At 37.6% G+C, this 19,728-nt stretch overlaps 1 protein-coding gene across 2 annotated transcripts; it reads left to right on the plus strand.

Moving 5' to 3' along the window:
* The first annotated feature begins 8,091 nt into the window (after nt 1-8,091).
* On the plus strand, nt 8,092-19,706 carry naa38 (N-alpha-acetyltransferase 38, NatC auxiliary subunit). 2 transcript variants are annotated; one of them, XM_051108727.1, is made up of 3 exons: nt 8,092-8,285; nt 8,547-8,715; nt 18,397-19,706. In XM_051108727.1, exons 1-3 carry the CDS (start codon nt 8,241-8,243, stop codon nt 18,510-18,512), a joined length of 330 nt encoding a protein of 109 aa, XP_050964684.1. In that variant the 5' UTR covers nt 8,092-8,240; the 3' UTR covers nt 18,513-19,706. The 2 variants fall into 2 exon arrangements, with proteins under 2 accessions (XP_050964684.1, XP_050964685.1); XM_051108728.1 differs by having other exon boundaries at nt 8,100-8,343.
* Nucleotides 19,707-19,728: the final 22 nt, after the last annotated feature.

The following is a 19,728-nucleotide window of genomic DNA, read 5'->3' on the forward strand; positions in this document are numbered from 1 at the left end:
CTGTTTTTGTTGTAATTAGTAGTTGGAATATAAATTGTAACACATCAGGTCAACACACACTGAATTAAAGAAATTCAACGCTTATTTTAAAAGACACTATGCTGGTATCAGATCAGTATCAGCAGATGTTTCAAATTTTTGGTATCAGATCGGGAGCCACCCCTAGTAAAAATGCAAGGGCTTGACTGGCCTGCACAAAGCTCAGACCTGAAAACCTTATTTTATAAGTGAACAGGATGAATTTTGAACTTCCAAAATGCAGTTTAAATGTGGCTTAAAATGATCCCATAAGCAGTTGTAAACAATCCCAGCCGAGGAAGAAGGGTCTTATCTAGTGAAACAATCAGTTATTTTCATAAAAAGAATACAATTTATGTACTTTTCATTCTCAAACGGTCGTCTTGCCTTTCTCTCCTTTAACTCTGTGTATTCTGGCTCAAGACAGTTAGAGTAGGTCGAAAAACTCAGATCATATTTTCTCCCTCAACTTCAAAAATCATTTCAAAATCTTACATCCCCGCAGAAGTACAGACCCAGTCTTTGCAAAGTAAACATGCAAAGAAGATTAAACACCCTTAACAAAAAAGGTAAAACAGCGATATATGGGGATTTTGAAGTTAAGAGAGAACATGAGATTGGAGTTTTTCGATATACCCTAACTGTCATGAACCGGAAAAAAAACAGTCCAGGTAGACAAGATGAGCATTTGACATTAAAAAGTATAGAAATTATTATTTTTATGAAAATAACCAATCGTTATGCTAGGTAAGACCCTTTTTTCTCGGCTGGGATCGTTTGAAGCCGCATTTAAACTGCATTTTGGAAGTTCAAAATCGGGGCACCATATCAACATCTCGGTTTGTCTTTCTCTTCCAAGACCTAGGTATATGGAAATTTAAAGAAAACATATAAATAAAACAAAAAAAATAGCTTGGAGTAACTTATAACATGTTTTGTTGTCATGCTACATCTAACCATAAGTATTGGTGTTACAACTAACACATAGTCTTGTAGTCATGAACGAGCTCACATTACAGCTACTATATATATATTAGAGGTGTAACGATACATGTATTCGTACCGAACCTTCACGGTACGGGCATCTCGGTTCAGTGCATGAGGCCTTACAACGAATACAGGCAATTCACCCTCAATCCAGAAGGGGGCGGTAATGCAATAATGCAACTCTGTTTGATAACCGCCAGCAGAACAGCGAATGCCGTGAGTTGAGCATTTGAAAACAAAGCCCACTAGACAGTGATCATGTGATCATGTGAACGCGTCTCTCACTGACAAAGGAGTATAACGTTACTTTAAAGGTTTGTGTATTCAAAACTTTGCGAAATGGAGCTTTGTGCTCGTGTATCCTACCTATCTCATTCAACACAAATCCAAATATATTTCAAGTATTTATTCCTTGTATGTATATATGTACTGCAGATATAAATATAAAACATTATAATTTGATATAATATTTAGCATTTTCTCATCTAGGTGGATTTTTTTTTTAATTTGTACTACTGTCTGTTCAAAATAAATGAAAAACTTAGCATATCGAGCGTAGTAGATTTGTTGTTTTTTTGCTGTTGTACCGAAATCGTATCGAACCGTGACCCTCGAACCGAGGTACGTACCCGAACCGTGACATCTGTGTACCGTTACACCCCTAATATATATATGTGTGTATTTTTGTCTTTTTTTTTTTTTTACCTCAAAATTAGTCTTTGGCCTCTATATATATATTCTGACCCTACTAAGATGGCTGCTGAAGTGCTTGAGCCTGACTAGCTTGGCAGATAGCTAACAGGTTCCTCCAAGAAAGACTTCAATTGAGTGTAATTTACTTGAAGGAAGCACTGTAAAAAGACATATTTTCAAGGCTTTTCTAACATCAAAGCGCGTGGCAGATGAATACAATGGTCCTTGAATCTTCCCCGATGCAACACTAACTACGGCAACTCTATGTGGACAAACTTAAGACATCAATTTCGCTACGGCCACTAGGTGTCACTATGGGACTGTTTTAACAAGGTCGACACAATATACAGGTCCTTCTCAAAAAATTAGCATATTGTGATAAAGTTCATTATTTTCTGTAATGTACTGATAAACATTAGACTTTCATATATTTTAGATTCATTACACACAACTGAAGTAGTTCAAGCCTTTTATTGTTTTAATATTGATGATTTTGGCATACAGCTCATGAAAACCCAAAATTCCTATCTCAAAAAATTAGCATATCATGAAAAGGTTCTCTAAACGAGCTATTAACCTAATCATCTGAATCAACTAATTAACTCTAAACACCTGCAAAAGATTCCTGAGGCTTTTAAAAACTCCCAGCCTGGTTCATTACTCAAAACCGCAATCATGGGTAAGACTGCCGATCTGACTGCTGTCCAGAAGGCCATCATTGACACCCTCAAGCAAGAGGGTAAGACACAGAAAGAAATTTCTGAACGAATAGGCTGTTCCCAGAGTGCTGTATCAAGGCACCTCAGTGGGAAGTCTGTGGGAAGGAAAAAGTGTGGCAGAAAACGCTACACAACGAGAAGAGGTGACCGGACCCTGAGGAAGATTGTGGAGAAGGACCGATTCCAGACCTTGGGGGACCTGCGGAAGCAGTGGACTGAGTCTGGAGTAGAAACATCCAGAGCCACCGTGTACAGGCGTGTGCAGGAAATGGGCTACAGGTGCCGCATTCCCCAGGTCAAGCCACTTTTGAACCAGAAACAGCGGCAGAAGCGCCTGACCTGGGCTACAGAGAAGCAGCACTGGACTGTTGCTCAGTGGTCCAAAGTACTTTTTTCGGATGAAAGCAAATTTTGCATGTCATTCGGAAATCAAGGTGCCAGAGGCTGGAGGAAGACTGGGGAGAGGGAAATGCCAAAATGCCTGAAGTCCAGTGTCAAGTACCCACAGTCAGTGATGGTCTGGGGTGCCATGTCAGCTGCTGGTGTTGGTCCACTGTGTTTTATCAAGGGCAGGGTCAATGCAGCTAGCTATCAGGAGATTTTGGAGCACTTCATGCTTCCATCTGCTGAAAAGCTTTATGGAGATGATTTCATTTTTCAGCACGACCTGGCACCTGCTCACAGTGCCAAAACCACTGGTAAATGGTTTACTGACCATGGTATTACTGTGCTCAATTGGCCTGCCAACTCTCCTGACCTGAACCCCATAGAGAATCTGTGGGATGTTGTGAAGAGAAAGTTGAGAGATGCAAGACCCAACACTCTGGATGAGCTTAAGGCCGCTATCGAACACCTCAGCAGTGCCACAGGCTGATTGCCTCAATGCCACGCCGCATTGAAGCAGTCATTTCTGCAAAAGGATTCCCGACCAAGTATTGAGTGCATAACTGAACATAATTATTTGAAGGTTGACTTTATTTTGTATTAAAAACACTTTTCTTTTATTGGTTGGATGAAATATGCTAATTTTGAGATAGGAATTTTGGGTTTTCATGAGCTGTATGCCAAAATCATCAATATTAAAACAATAAAAGGCTTGAACTACTTCAGTTGTGTGTAATGAATCTAAAATATATGAAAGTCTAATGTTTATCAGTACATTACAGAAAATAATGAACTTTATCACAATATGCTAATTTTTTGAGAAGGACCTGTATTCTGCGTCTGCCACAGGGCTCTACTTTCTCACATGTGTAATAAGGACTAAACTGAGAATGTGTGAAGTGAATTAGGTGATTTGTAAATTGTTCCTTATTTGAGAAATTGGATGTGTTACAAATGACCCCTGTTACAACCATCCCCGGTCTCCCCTATTTATTCCTCTCCTATATTTATTATTCAAACTAGCAACGCGCTGTTTTTCCACTGTGGATAAAAGCGCTGGCTTTCTGAAAACACTGGTAAACTTGCAGATTAGCAATCTTCACTTCGATATTCTATTCTCAGAAAAGTGAAATTCATCAAGTGTTAATTTACGAGGGAGACAGAGAGAGAGAGAGGCTAGATATATATGAATTACCTCCGTTTTTTTTACAGCGTTTCTCTATTAACAGTGAAGCTAATTGCTTCGGAAACAATGACGTTACCAACTACTTGCTGAGAAATATAATGTAGCTCTTTAGCAGTTAAGCTGTTTTATTGTTAAAATTACGGGGCAGCGCCGAGCTACAGTGAAGACAGCGCATATTTTGTAACATCAAAGCGCATGGCAGAGGAATACAATGCTCCTTCAGTCTTCTCCGATGCCACACTATCTACCGCAACTCTATGTGGACAAACTTGAGACATCAATTTCGCTACGGCCACTAGGTGTCACTATAGGACTGTTTTAACACGGTCGGCACACTCCCCGTCTGGTGTAATATTTTACACCATTGTAGCTTTACACAACAACAACACCTCTAAAACCGGTCTTAAGTACACTTTGGGATTGCCTTGTTTAATAACCTTTACCGCCACTTTGCGTATTCTGAGGTCTTGACTTGGGATGGCGCTTACTATAACTCCTGTAGGCCACTCGTTTCTCTTGAGTGATGCATTTTTTAGAAGCACATCTTCGACCTGAAGGTTTGGCTTGTTTACCTGCCATTTTCTCCTTTGTTGAAGTATTGTTAAGTATTTTTGACGCCAGCGCTTCCAAAAGGCATCAGCAAGGCTTTGAACTTGTCTCCACTGTTTGTTATAGAGGTCTTTAATGTCATACTCTCCTTTTGGTGCAGACACGGTCTCTATCTTTTGAGTTAAAAGTGTGGCAGGTGAAAGAACATGTGGCATGTCTGGGTCAGACGAGATGGGGACCAGAGGTCTGGCGTTCATTATGGCCATGATTTCTGACATGAGAGTAACAAGGACCTCATGTGACAGCCTTGTGGAATCTGTCTTGAGAAGCAAAGCATCTAAAATTCTCTGTGCAACACCTATCAACCTTTCCCACACCCCACCCATATGTGAGGAATGAGGAGAGTTGAAGACCCAAGTGCACCCTTGATCCTGTAGATAGCTTCTAAACTCTGGATCTTCTGCATTTATCTTTAGCTCCAATAAAGTTAGTTCCACGATCAGACCTAAACAGTTTGACGGGTCCTCGGACAGCAGTGAATCTTCTCAATGCATTTATAAAGCTTGAGGAGGACAGTGACTCAATCACTTCAAAATGCACAGTGCGTGGTCCCAAACATGTGAAAATAACTGCCCATCGCTTACTCTCCGCAAGACCTCGCCTGGTTCGTCCAGCGTAGATATTACACGGACCAAACACATCAACACCGACATTGGTGAATGGAGGATCTGGGTTAACTCGATCAGAAGGCAAGTAGGACATTTTTTGCTCTTCAAGCTTGCCTCTAAGTCTTTTACAAATTACACAGTGATGTATGACACTTGACACTAGTCTTTTGCCTCCAATTATCCACAGTCCAGCTGACCCAAGAGCACCTTCTGTGAAACGCCTACCCTGGTGTGCAACTTGCTTGTGAAAGTGTCTGACAAGTAGAGTAGCGATGTGATTGTTTTTGGGAATAATAATGGGGTGTTTCTCTTCCCAGCATGTTTCGGCTGATGATAAACGTCCTCCAACTCATATTGCTCCATCTTTATCCAAAACGGGGTTCAACTTTCTTATGATGCTGCGCTTGGGCACCTCTTCATTCCTTGCAAGGCACTTCAGTTCCTCTGAAAATGTTTCTTGTTGAACAGTTCTGACAACTACAACCCTTGCTTGTGTCAATTCATCTGTTTTGGAGTTAGAGTTTCCAGCATAAGATCTGGCCTTGCGTACAAGACTAGCTATGGCTCTGATTAGTACTTTCCAGCTTGAGAAGCGTGTAAATCGCTGCGAGTCAAATTTCTTCTCAGAGGCTTTGGTAACTAAGGCTGACATTTTTGACCGTACCTCTACATCTGTATCTGGTTCCACAAGGTTGTAGATCTCTGAATGAACTGTGTCATCGTTTGGTCCATCTTTGTGCAAAAACTATTTGGCCTGTAAACCAATTAGTCTGGTTCAGTAGCTCCGGGGATATGGGACGTGTTCCATGGTCTGCAGGATTTTGCAGCACTGCAGAACAAAGTTCCAGACGTGGAACAGTCAGAGGAGTGCGAGGATCTAACTTAGATTTACCCAGGAGAAAGCCAATGTGGCTGCATCCCTCTGTGTCAATTGCTCTAAGGTATGCTACAGCTGATATGGCCATGATAGATGCATCTGCAAAGATGCAGAGAAACGGGAAGGTATGGCCTTTTAATCTGAATCTGTTCAAGCTCCAGAAGTGAATCAAGCCATGCTCTCCACTGATCTTCTCTTTCAGCTGGTATGGGAGAGTCCCAATCACATTGATCATTGGCTAGTTCTCTGACTAACGCCTTACCTTGTACTGTTACAGGGGCTAAGAAACCCAGAGGATCATAAAGACTATTGACCACAGAGAGGATGCCTCTTCTAGTAAATGGATTCTCTTCCTTTGACACATAATAAGTAAAAGTGTCGGTTTGCAGATTCCACACGAGTCCCAGACTTCGTTGCAAAGGTAAGGGATCTGATGGTAACTCTATGTCTTGCAGATTTTTGGCCAAGTCATCATGACAGAATGCTTCCATAACTTTTCTGTTGTTAGAGGCTATTTGTGCAGCCTGATGTTTGATTCTGCAAGTATTTCCTTTGTCTGTTTCAACACAGTGATAGCTTCTTTACTGGATGGAAAGGAAGCAAGTCCATCATCCACGTAGAATTTCCAAATCACAAATTGTTTCACCTCTGTGTTGTGTTTATCCTCTCCTAGCAGAACAGCTCGTCGTAACCCATATATGGTAACAGCAGGTGATGGACTGTTCCCAAACACATGCACTTTCATGCAGTAGTCCACAATCTGTTTGTTATATTTGGCAAATATAAAATTCCAGAAGGAAGCCAGTGAAAACCATCCCATAAAAAGTCAACAAAAACCTTCTGTATTTTTTGTAACAAATCTTCTGGAGGATCAATAACAGTCAAACGATGCCATAATAATGATGCTGAGGGAGAACCCTCCATCTATAAGATGAGAGAGAGAGAGAGAGAGAGAGAGTCTAGATATATATGAATTACCTCAGGGTTTTTTTTTTTTACCGCGTTTCTCTGTTAGCAGTGAAGCTAATTGCTTCAGAAACAATGACGTTACCAACTCCTTGCTGAGAAATATAATGTGAAGCGGTCAAGCTGTTTTATTGTTACAATTAAGGGGCAGCGCCGAGCTACAGTGAAGACAGCTTATATTAGTTTAGAACGCTTTTAATTTTTACTTATATTTTTCGAACGTAGGGAGTGTGTTAATTTGTGCAATGATAACCTACACCAGCAATGTAAATATTATCTTATTAATATATTAGAATGAGCAGCCTACATACATTACAATATAAATTTTTTTAGAACGAGTACATTATTGTTTATGTACTCATACATTCAAGACCTTAAAAAAAAAAGAAAAGAAATCCCAAATGCCTCTTTCTTTTTTTTTACTCTTCTTTTTCTAAATCAGTATCACTTCCTCTTACTGGAATTTTTATATGTTCGATACCAAAAAATAGAAAGGAAGACACAGGATGATTACATTTTTAAATGTTTTGCTACTGCTTTAGTTGTATCACCTCTTTTTATCCTGTGTTCAGTGATGCGATGCGATCCATAACCCACAGTAGATGGCGGTAATGGTCTTTTTAAGAATGCCAGTCACCAAAAAGAAGAACTAACTTTCCAGTGTGGAAGACTGAGACCATGAAAGTTGATTTTAAATTGCATGAAATCAAATCAATAAACAGTAATATAGACCTTGTAGATGAATATTATAGATATGTGGAAGATGAATATAGAGACTATATTCAGATTTATACAGATGGATCAAAAGTACTCAAAACTGGAAGGGGTGGATCAGCAATTTTTATAGTTAATCAAGGAGATGAAGAAAGCAAACGAACCTCGAATGATCTGAGTGTGTTTACAGTTGAACTGTATGCTATCATATTGGCATTAGAATGGATTGGAAAAGAAGGACAAAATAAGTAAAATCTTAATTGGAAGTGATTCATTGTCGGCACTGTACAGTGAAACTTCGGAGGAGAATCAACCAGAAGGTGGCGGTAGTGCAACGCTTTCGGATGCAAGCCGCCGTTAAACTCCAAAGAAGAAGAAGAAGCAGTAGCAGAAAAAGAATGCTTCTTTGAGTAAATCTCACCATCTCTTTTCCATTTGACTCGCATTCATAAAAAGACTTTAACATCAACAAGGCTCAAATGGCAACAGAAAGCGAAGAGAACGGCACGGAAATGCAAAATGAGGTCTGAATACGTTGCCACATAAGGAACCAGTAAAATATTAACGCTGAAGCTAATGCTAGTAAGCACTATTAAGAATTTATGTCAGTGTTTCAATAGGATAATTAGGATTTTTTTTTTAAAGAATACTTCTTATATTATCAAACCTTTATGATACACGAATACATTTGAATGAAAAACAGTCACATGTGATTAATATACTGATCCTATTCATTTAATATGTTTTATCTCTGGAGTTTATGTCAGTCGTATGTTGTGTTTCAGGAGGAGGCGTCTGCTTATTCGCTCGCTCGGTGTAAGCTGGAGAACCTCCTCAATAAGAGCATGAGGATCCGGATGACAGACGGGCGCACGCTCGTGGGGCTCTTCTTGTGCACAGACAGAGACTGCAACGTCATCCTGGGATCTGCACAAGAGTTTCTCAAATCCACAGGTAACGTTACCAAGTACACCGCGCCGGTCAAGTCAGCCGCCATTTGCGAACACTCGGTCAAACCAGCCGCCCCCTGGATTTTAATGCTCATCTACGTTTAGAATTACGATAGGCGTGGCGCGGCTTAGAAGCCGAGAAATGGCCTTTTCACACAGGACGCGGAAAGCGCTGCACTATGAAACCCAGTTGCTTTGTTCAAATACCCAGACTTGCGGTCTTGGCCACTTGAAAGCGCATGCGCGCGACAGAAAGTAAGTGCGCAAGACTGTCCCATGTCTTAAACATGCCAAAGTGCAGTGCGCTTAACGCACGCTCTCTCTCTCTGGGTTTGTTGGCGGGTCGCAACCAACTTATATAGGTGCATATTGCCACCTACTGTACCGGGGTGTGTAATATCAAGGTTTTATGTACTTCAGTTCATAAAAAAAAAAGAATTGGAAAAGGAGTGATGATTACATTATCCTGTTTATATTTTCACCTCTAGTCCTGTATTTTTAAGAAATGTAAACAATGCTCTACTACTTTCCCTCGTTTTCTCCCATGTCCCTAGAATCCCTAGCAAAGTCCATTCTCTCTCCAGTTCATACATTTTATCTTGTAATATATTCCTCTCTGCGTTATATTTTTTTTACACCATATGATAACATGCTCAACATTTTTGGAGACATTATCGCATTTATCTGTATTGCATTTTCCCATTTTGAAGAGTGTTGATTTAAGTCCAGTATGACCTAGCCTAATTCTTGTAAAAACCACTTCTTCCCTTCTACAATTTCCTTTAAAAGCCTTCACCTTTATTGATTTCTGTATATTATAGTAGTGTCTCCCTTTGCTATCTGTGTCCCACATCATTTGCCATGAGTTCTCTACTGCTGTTTTAATTATTGACTTGGCCTCACCTTTTCCAAAGGGAACTTCCATTATCTCTTCATCCTTTAATTTTAATGCGTTCTTTGCTATTGAATCTGCTTTCTCATTACCCCTCTACACCAACGTGTGCCGACACCCAACAAAACTGTATTAAAATTCCAGCTCTTTGTATCCGTAGTAATGTCATTAATATTTCCTTCAACAAATCATCTCTTTTTGTTTCACTAGCCTTCAGACTCCTAAGAGCTGCAATAGAATCTGAACAAATTACTCTCTCCGGTCTTATTTCTTCTACCCACTGTAAACCTAAAATTATAGCAACTATTTCTGCTGTGAATACTGACAATTTATTATTAATTCTTTTGCATATAGTTATATTAAATTCAGGTATATACACTCCAGCTCCAACATGGTTGTTTCCTGGATCTTTAGACCCATCAGTGAATACTGACAAATAATTAAAATATTTCCTCTTAACATACTCTGAAACCAAATATCCAATGTTATCTATATTATTGTCATTCCATTCTCTCTTTTGCTCTATAAGTTGCAAGTCTACATCAGGAACTTGCAATATCCATGGAGGTACATTACCCCATACAGTACTGGGTTCAAACTCTAACCTATTTAGCCCATATTTTTCTGCTACTGAATTAATACTCCAACCAAATCCTGTGCCTTTTAGTTTTTGCGAATATTCCCAACAGTCACCTATCACCTTCGTCGCAGGTTGCTCCTCTCCGGATCCCTTTAACTTAACCCAGTATGACAATGCCAACTTTATTCGTCTTAAATGCAATGGTAATTCTTCAGATTCCACCAGTAATGCATTAGTCTGAGTTGTTTTAATAGCTCCAATACTAAGTCTGAGAGCTCTATACTGTATTCTGTCTAGTTTTTCCAAAGTACTTTTTGTTGCTGCCCCATATACCATACATCCGTAATCAATACAGGATCGTATTAAGGCCCTGTATATATCTAGAAGCGATTGTTTGTCTGCTCCCCAATTATATCCAGAGACTGATCTCATTAAGTTCAACACTTTATTACATTTTGTCACAGTCTGTTTAACATGTGTTCTCCATATACACTTCTCATCAAACCATAACCCCAAATATTTAAACGTTGTTACCCTTACCATATTTTGACCATACAGTTTAAGTTGAATATTGCCTAACCTTCTCTTTCTGGAGAATAGCATATAACATGATTTCTGAACTGACATCTTAAAACCCCATTCATACGACTATCTTTCAACCTTTATTATGGCACTCTGAATACTCTTAATCACGTGTCTAAGATTTTTCCCTCTTTTCCATATAGCCCCATCATCTGCATAAAGTGAGGACCCTATATCTACGCTAACATTGTCAAAGACATCATTTATCATAATGTTAAACAGAGTAGGGCTAATAACACTACCCTGTGGAACACCATTCACAATATTAAACTCGTCTGATACAGCATCACCTACCTTAACTCTGAACGTTCAGTTAGTTAAAAAAATTAGGACCCAATTATACATCCTCCCACCAATACCCATCTTTTGAAGTTTGTGGACTATCACCTTTTCCATCCATTTGCACAAGTGAGATGTTAGCGCTATAAGCCTGTGATTTCCTCCATTATCCGGGTTTTTACCAGGCTTCTTAACGCGTGCTAAATCCACACTATCTTGAAGACTGTATTCGAGGCTTAGTGTATCCCATCATGCATTTTGCTCAGATCTTGCGAGAGGTCACAGGAACCTTTCCAATGTAAGTTAAATATTATTATAATATTTAGATATTACATCTAATTTGGTAGAAACACAAAGCGTTGCATGTTTTATTGGTGGAAATATGAGTAGTGGTGATATTTATTTATTTATTTACAACATTTGCAACTGCTTTTTATCAATTAATTAGAAGCACCACAAATTAAGTTGTGTCATCTGTTACAGGAACTACTGAACAGACGCTTAGACGTTGATTTTAAAATACAAAGCATTGAAAATAAAAATAAAGCTCTTAAAAAAAAAAAAAAAAAAAAAACTGCAATTTTATACCACTATAAGTGTGTTCAGTCAGGTAATGAAAAGTTAGATACACTTGTGGCCTTCATCCTTACTTGAACACTTGGGCCAAATACAGAAAATACGTCATGTAAGTGGTCAAGTGCAAAGACCGCAAGTGTGAGTATTTGGACAAGGCAATTAATTTCAATGGCTTGCGCTATGCAAGGATAGTTTGTTGCTGCGTCGACCAAAATGCACGGGCACAATCAAGTGTCAAAGTTCAAAATAGTTCAACTTTTGCCACTGTGCTTTGTGACCCACGTGGCCAATAGAAACAGGGCATCTAAACAGAACTCAACTAAAAGTTTCAAAAACTTCACCTACTTGCTCTGGCCAGCATAGCATAAATCGCTTTGTATCTGAATATGGCAAGCCAAGAGAGTCAGAATTATGCTATAGATAAATCGCATTTAGCAAAAAAATGCTGTATTTGACTGCATTTAAAACGGCCATTAAACAGAGTCCTGCATGGGTCCTGTTTGATAAACCCACACCCGCAGTAATTGACAGAACACCCAAACTTTTATCCGAATAGCAGCACTAATTTAATGGCGGTTATATCCGCGGGCGCTGCAGATAATCCGCGGGTCGGGTGGGTCGGGTAATAAAAAAATGAATGCTGATTATTTGCGGGTGGGTCGCAGGTAGATGAGATAAATCAATAATGACGCAAATATTAACTACATTTTCTAAAATGTGAATCCTTTTTAAATACTTTTTTCATCAGGCAAACAATTTCATTTGTGTGTTGCGACAGAAACATTCCAGATAAAGCTTGAAGGGAGTTACGCCTGTGTTAATGCTATTGAGTAGGGTAATATGCAGTGGTATAGTGCAGAACCTGCGTATACCCATTTCTTTATGAGTCGGCTTTGTGTATGCCCAATTCTAAATCCCCTCTGATGCACATCATTCAGTAGTGTACTGCATTAGCCAAAATCATGACAGGCCACCATTTCTAATTAAATCATATGTGAATAAATGCAAATATTCGCTCAAATCACCCAGTAAAGACGGTAAGGGCCGTGGCGCCGGCTTCCTTTGAAATATGCTTGATGATTGCGCCTGATGCGCCCGCGCCCACGCCTGCTCGGTCCGCGCCAGCACCAGATTTGCTGCCTGTTCATACGCAAGAGCATGTCAAGGGAGGCACGCTGAGTATTAAAATAAGAATTATTCTTGGTTACTAATTTAAATCAGTTCAGTACATACGAAAACAATACATTAAAAATGTAAATAAATTTGTTCAGAAGTTTCTTAAACTGGGTGGACCCCTGTAAACTTACACCCAAACTTCATACACCCAACCGATTTCATCAGAGATTGCGGAGAGTCACATCAAGATGTCAGTTAACGTTATTCTTTTTAGCGTGGATTTGTCTTAAAAGCACAAGTGATTATAAGCTTATATAAGTGTGCAGGGATGTGCAGATCAGCTGAATCTGCTGTTAAAAATGAACCATCCATTTATCATATTATCATGCAAAAATAAGAATTAGAATAATTGTAAATGGCGATTAAATGCGATGCTGTCGAAAATTTGGGTGCATCTAACTTTTGTGTTGGTGCACCTAAGAAAAAAAGGCGCACTAGTGCAACCAGTGCAAAAAGTTAGTCTAGAGCCCTGAAACTGCAACCCGAACCGCACCTGCATTAAATCTCCTACATGTGGTAGACACTCATTTGTTAAAACTTTTATGTATCCATTATGTTTTGTTTATTTAGTTTTTAGTAGTAAATCAAATGTGACCTTATTGTTTGCAACTACGTTCGCCCCGAAACCTGTGCTTTGTGACAATGTGACGAACATACCTAAGATGAGTTCACAGCTCAACGCGGGCATTTTACTCATTGAATGCGTCAGCTCAGGTTTGCATAGGCCGTACTACTTGTAGCCCTGGTCACTGTATATTTGTTTGATAAACAGCAAATACACTCCCCGTATACTCGAATCTGTTTGGAGCGGGACTTGAACCAATGGTCGTTACGGTGTAGGGGTCAAACACTCCAAACAATATCACACTTGCCTCCAACTTCTGTAGCTACACAGCTTTTACATACTCTCTGACTTATGTTAGCCTTTACTACTCACTAAAAAATGTTGGGTTAAAAATAACCCAACTAGTAACCCAACTATGGGTTGGTATAGCACCTTCCCATCTATGGGTTATTTTAACCCAATGAATTGGGTTAAAATCCAGTTGGGTTAAAAGTAACCCAACAGTTGAGTTAATTATTTAGATTCATTTATATCAGTTTTTATTTATTTATTTATTTATTTATTTTAATAAAAATACACTATAACACTACTTTGTTTTCAAATAAATATTTTGTTTATTTAAATATGCAAATATTTTTTTTACAAATATATTTTTAAATGTAAAACAGTCATACTGCAAATGTTTACAAAATAAGTGTACAAGAATGTGAAAATATAATACATTCAAAACACAAATATGCACACACAACTGACATATTTTCAAGATGTACACTGAATTCAAAACCAACAAATGTGACTCTGGTCCACAAAACCCGTCATAAGGGTCGAAGTTTTTGTATTTAAATGTAAACATCATCTGAAAGCTCAATAAATAAGCTTTCTATTAATATGTGGTTTGATAGGATAGAACAACTATTTGAAAATCTGGAATCTGAGGGTGCAAAAAAATCTAAATATTGAGAAAATTGTCTTTAAAGTTGTCCAAATGAAGTTATTAGCAATACATTACTAATAAGAAATTCAGTTTCGATATACTTATGGTAGGAGATTTACAAAATATCTTCATGGAACATGATCTTTACTTAATATTCTAATGATTTTTGGCATGAAAGAAAATTTGATAATTTTGACCCATACAATGCAATTTTGGCTATTTCTACAAATGTACCCATGATACTTATGACCGGTTTTGTTGTCCAGGGTCATAAATGTGTATCAATTCATATTTATTTATATCAACACATACACAAATGTGCACAAATAAAACAAACATAATATACAAACCTTTATCAATAAAACAAAAATAAAAAATCATAAACACAAGTAATAATAATAATAATAATAATAAAACAAAGTAAATCTGCTGGCTGCTGGACTTGCTGATAATCAGCAACATAAAAAGTTTTACAGATCAATAGATACAAAGTTTCTAAGGAAGAGGTAATGTGTTGAAAGAACTCCTGGAATATTAAAGACTGTGTGCTGCAAATGGGTGCAGAGGAGCTTTGGGGGACATGTAGAAATGTCTGAAACACAGATCCACTGCTTGTAGTAAGGTCTTCTGTTCCACTACTTCACTGTTGAAAATGCTAAAACTTGGGAGGAGTTCTTGGAGTTCAGAAATGCTGGTGTCATCCGGTCGCATAAAACTTCCTTCATTCACTCCTTCCTCTGTGATAAGATGAAGCAGAAGAAGAAACATTTTACAGATAAACTAGAAACATTTTTTCATAATTGTTGGAAAACCTACACTACTAATCAGAAGTTTTTGAACAGTAAGATTTTTAAAGTTTTTTAAAGAATTCTTTTCTACTCACTAAGCCTGCATTTATTTTATCCAAAATACAGTAAAAGCAGTAATATTGTGAAATATTTTTACTATTTTAAATAACTGCTTTCTATTTTAAAAGCTTTGAAAAGACTGGACAATTACATTTTAAAATATATTCAAATAGAAAGCAGTTATTTTAAATGCTGTATTTTGGATCAAATAAATGCAGGCTTAGACAGAAGGGAATTCTTTAAAAACATTAAAAATCTTGCTGTCCAAAAACTTTTGACTGGTAATGTATATGGATCACTAATATAAATAGTTTACTTACCTTGAAATATTTCAGTTAATTGGCATGTGGATGTTTAATGTATGAGATTCCAGTGTTGTAGTTTTCCCTTCACTGAAGAACCCAATGTCTAAAAATAAGTATAAACACATTTAGTACACATTTAAAAAAAACATGCAAATCTGTCATAGCTTTATATGAGAAATGGCTGTAAGTAGAGGCGATTCTAATATATGCATAACAATATTCAACATAAATAAACCATAAAAACACATTTAGTGTTATTCCAATTAGTGCTCGCTTTCCAAACAACTGACGCTTGCCCTGTTTTGACCAGCAGGCGTCGCCGTTGTGTCACGAACGATTGGAAGCAGTGAATCATTTTGCGAAGCGATTCGTTTAATTGATTCGAAACTTTGAAAAGCTTCGTTTCTCCCATCACGTCTTTCTTTTGGGAAAATGTGATTATTTTTAGACTTTTCTAACAGAGAATTCGCCGAATTTGAGCGCATCTCTCTGAGCTGCCGCTGAGCGAATCTTACATACTGGACCGAAGTTGAATGATCCGTGCGGCGCGGTTCAAATCAACACCAATGTCTCATTTAGCATTAGCCATTTCCTATATATAACGTTAAATGTGATAATCATTAGTGCGACCAAACAAACTGTAGTCAGAAACCGTACGTCTAGAACCCTTCATCACCTGTAAAATAATACTAAACCTGTAGTAATGGTAGACGGTGATTTCAGTAACATAAGTAGTCCTATATACATTTCACCATACATTATTAACTTTAGGTTACTGTAATACATCTCTAAACAGTTTTACAACTTTCTGCTAATTTTAATTTACTTTATTACTGCTAGCGGCCTAACTGGGACAGCTAAGGTAACGTTAATGTGAAGTTATTCGTTTACAATGGAGCTCATTCTCCGCAGTAACGTTACAATACACTGACTAAAGGAAACTACAACTTCGTTAAAAAACAAACATACAACAACAAAAGTTCAATTTTGAAGTGGATTTCACGTTCTTCTTATAAGTATAATGTTATAAGAGTTATCAAAACCCTGTTACTCACCTCATACTGATGCAGCAGCAGCTTCTTCTGTCGTCAGTCACCGTCGTCCGTTAAAATTTGAACTGTCGCCGCGGGAACCAATTAAACCCAACGCTGGGTTATTATTAAAAACAACCCAACGATGTTTAAAAAATAACCCAACGTTTTAGAAAATAACCCAACATAGTGACCCAATATGTGTAACCCATCTATTGGGTTAAAAAAATAACCCATCTATTTTTACTGTGTATGAACGATTTCTTGTATAGGAAATTAAATTACTCAAAGCTAACTGAATATTATAAACCAGCACTTACAATGTCCTGTTATTTATGTACATAAAAGGTATTTGAGTAATAAATGATATATACACAATGGGGTTGGTGCTAAAATGCTGTCCATATAATTAATAATTAAATTAAAGTATGATAAAGATGTGGAATCAGCCTATGTTCAATGTTAGTAGAGATGAAAATATACAAAATGTTACTTTGTACATAAATATTTCCTATCAGTTGATAGGCACTTCTTCCGCTAAAACGATCCATGGTGAATTAGTCTGGTCCGGTTTTGTTCATCATTGATTGAGTGAGAAAAGTTCAATATTACTGGCTGTGGAAATCAGTGGGTGTAGCTCTTTATACCACAAAAAAACACGCTTTTGTGCAGTCAGAACAGCGTTTTTTTACAGCATTGTGTGGCAAGCCAAACGGCATCAAAAGACAGTCAAATATTTAGTTGTTTAATGGTTTATGAGTGTTTTTTATGCTGTCTGCTATCAGGACTGCGTAATTGACAGCGCTAATTTTTTATGTAAACACGATTTTCTGTAGCGTAATTCTGACCCACTTGGCTTGCCATATCCAAAGGGCTTAGCTAACCAAGCGGCCAGCGCAGCACAGCACTTTCCGCATCCTGTATGAAAGGGCCAAAAGACGCTTTTTGGAAGCTTCATGTATCACAATACCGTAATTCCACAAACAGGCGTGCAGCAAAATCCAGGTGGTGCCTGGCTTGACCAGGTGTTCACACAGATGGTGGCTCACGTAACCGCAGTAAGTGCACCCTAGACACATACCTTATGCTTTATCAACACTTAGGTACTCAATATTACTCTTTAGTGTCATGTTACAGTTATTAGTAGTGCTTGTTTATGCAAGTCTACTTTTGCTGTACATTGTCAGGAATTCATACCGCAATCTGAAAATGATTAAATCGACAAACTATTTCTGCTATGAGTACTTCAAATCTTTAAAAATAGTTCAGATTTTTGTTGAGGAGAGGCAAGGCACCAGACCTCTACCAATGCTGGCATCACCCACACATAAAAAATTGCTTATAAATTTGCTTTCTTGCACAGACCACTTTTTAAAACATCAAATCATCAGGATTCATGAGGTATTAATTTAGGGTGACCATACGTACTCTCTTTTTTTTTTTTTTTTTTTTTTTTAAAACATGTGCTGGTCGGGATTTCTAAATTGGCTAAATTGTTTCGGTTTTGGCTTTTTCTTGTTTTCAAACTAAAGGTAGTGACTGAAAAGTATTTTGACCAAAAGGGGGCAGTCATTGTACATAATTCTCCAATCATGGCATGCAAGAAGATGGGATCTGCAGAGAACAGTCAAAGCAATGCAGATACCTGTATATGCAAAGTTTGAGGACTGTAGAGATCACATCAACAGGAAAACAAAGCCAAAATATTTAAGGAAAGTTAGAAATCTTGCCCTTAAAATGTCAGAGAAAAAGAGAATGTATCACGCAGTATTACTTAAACACACTCTATTTATTTTGTGTTGCCTATATCTGCCTTTTTGACATAACTTACAATATGTATCAATAGTAACATCAAAAATTGCAACTGAGTTGGGAGTCTACAGCTCTTGATTAATCCTGTTATCAACATTTGCACAGATTCTTTCTCACAAGGTGAGCCCAGAGTGTTGGGACTGGCGATGATCCCTGGCCATCATGTGGTTTCTATAGAAGTGGAATCTGAAAGCCTTCAGACCACCACCCATGGACTCTGACAACTTTAAAGACTTTTGGGTTCACCATATGGACTACAGAAATTGTAGTTTTCACACACACATGCATTTTGTCTGTAAATACAGAGAAGACAGTGAAGATCCACTAAAGCTCGAGTTATTAACCCAAATTTATTTTTCCTTATTTTTTTGGGAACTCCAATTCTATACACTGTAGGTTGGTCCTCTATGTTGAAACAAGAATAATAACAACGTGATTTAAACTGTACCTTTCTGTTTGTGTGTTTGCTTGCTTGTACATTGTGTGTAAATATTGACACTGTTATTTTTAGTAAGAGAGATCTTTCATAATCTTTCTCATATTTGTCTTATCATTGCACCACTAATATTCCCTCGTAACCTCATATCACCAGCAGACTTTATTCACAGACGTTATCATAGTCCACACGCTTTATAGCATTACATTTATTAGTTATTATTACTTTATTGCGTAAGTTTATTATTATCATTGCATATGTAAACAGAACAGCATATTTCAGCGGTGCTGAAATTATGAGTGATTTATGGTGCTAATACATTATTTGTGTCCATACAGTGCATTATTTAAATAGGCAAAGGAAAGAATAATCTAAATAATATCCTGTTCCAACATAAAGGTCAAATTAATGTAAAATGAGAAGATATACAGCACATTTTAGTAGGGGTGGGAATCTTCATGCACCTCATGATCAGACCTGATTCCATTTCTGGGAATCATGATCTGATTCCAAAATTATTTTTAATCCACATTTCTTTTTTTTTTTTAATGAATTAATGAGTTTACTGACCATGAATATCAAATTTGTATGTGCATTTTTATTAAATTAGTCATATTAGTTATATAAACATTTTTTGCTGTTTGATGACTGATGACATCATAGCCAGGTCTAATTGGCTGCATTAATGCATTATAATACACAGCTTGATTTTAATACATCAGATGTTTTATCCTGTCAAGACATGACTATGTACTTTCTGCATAGTGTACTGCATTTCAACCAGCATGAATGATGCCTTCGTAGGACATTTAGAACGTAAAACACTGCAATCTGAAAATTATTTTTCTCCCACCCCTATGTTTTAGTGTTTAATAAAAATATCTCAAGAAAAAAACATGCTCTTTTCTTGCAACTTGTACACAACAGCTGCATGTAAAAAAAATTATCTCAGAAAAATTAAAATAACCTATTTACATGGCTCCATTCTCTAGTAAACATCA

The sequence above is a fragment of the Labeo rohita genome, chromosome 5, assembly GCF_022985175.1.
Source record: "Labeo rohita strain BAU-BD-2019 chromosome 5, IGBB_LRoh.1.0, whole genome shotgun sequence".
Classification (NCBI taxonomy): Eukaryota; Metazoa; Chordata; class Actinopteri; order Cypriniformes; family Cyprinidae; genus Labeo; species Labeo rohita.

Coding starts and splice junctions, on each gene's coding strand:
- naa38 (XM_051108727.1), top strand. CDS start 8,241: ATGGCAACAGAAAGCGAAGAGAACGGCACGGAAATGCAAAATGAG. Junction 8,286..8,546: donor GCACGGAAATGCAAAATGAG/GTCTGAATACGT, acceptor GTTGTGTTTCAG/GAGGAGGCGTCTGCTTATTC. Junction 8,716..18,396: donor AGAGTTTCTCAAATCCACAG/GTAACGTTACCA, acceptor ACATTTGCACAG/ATTCTTTCTCACAAGGTGAG.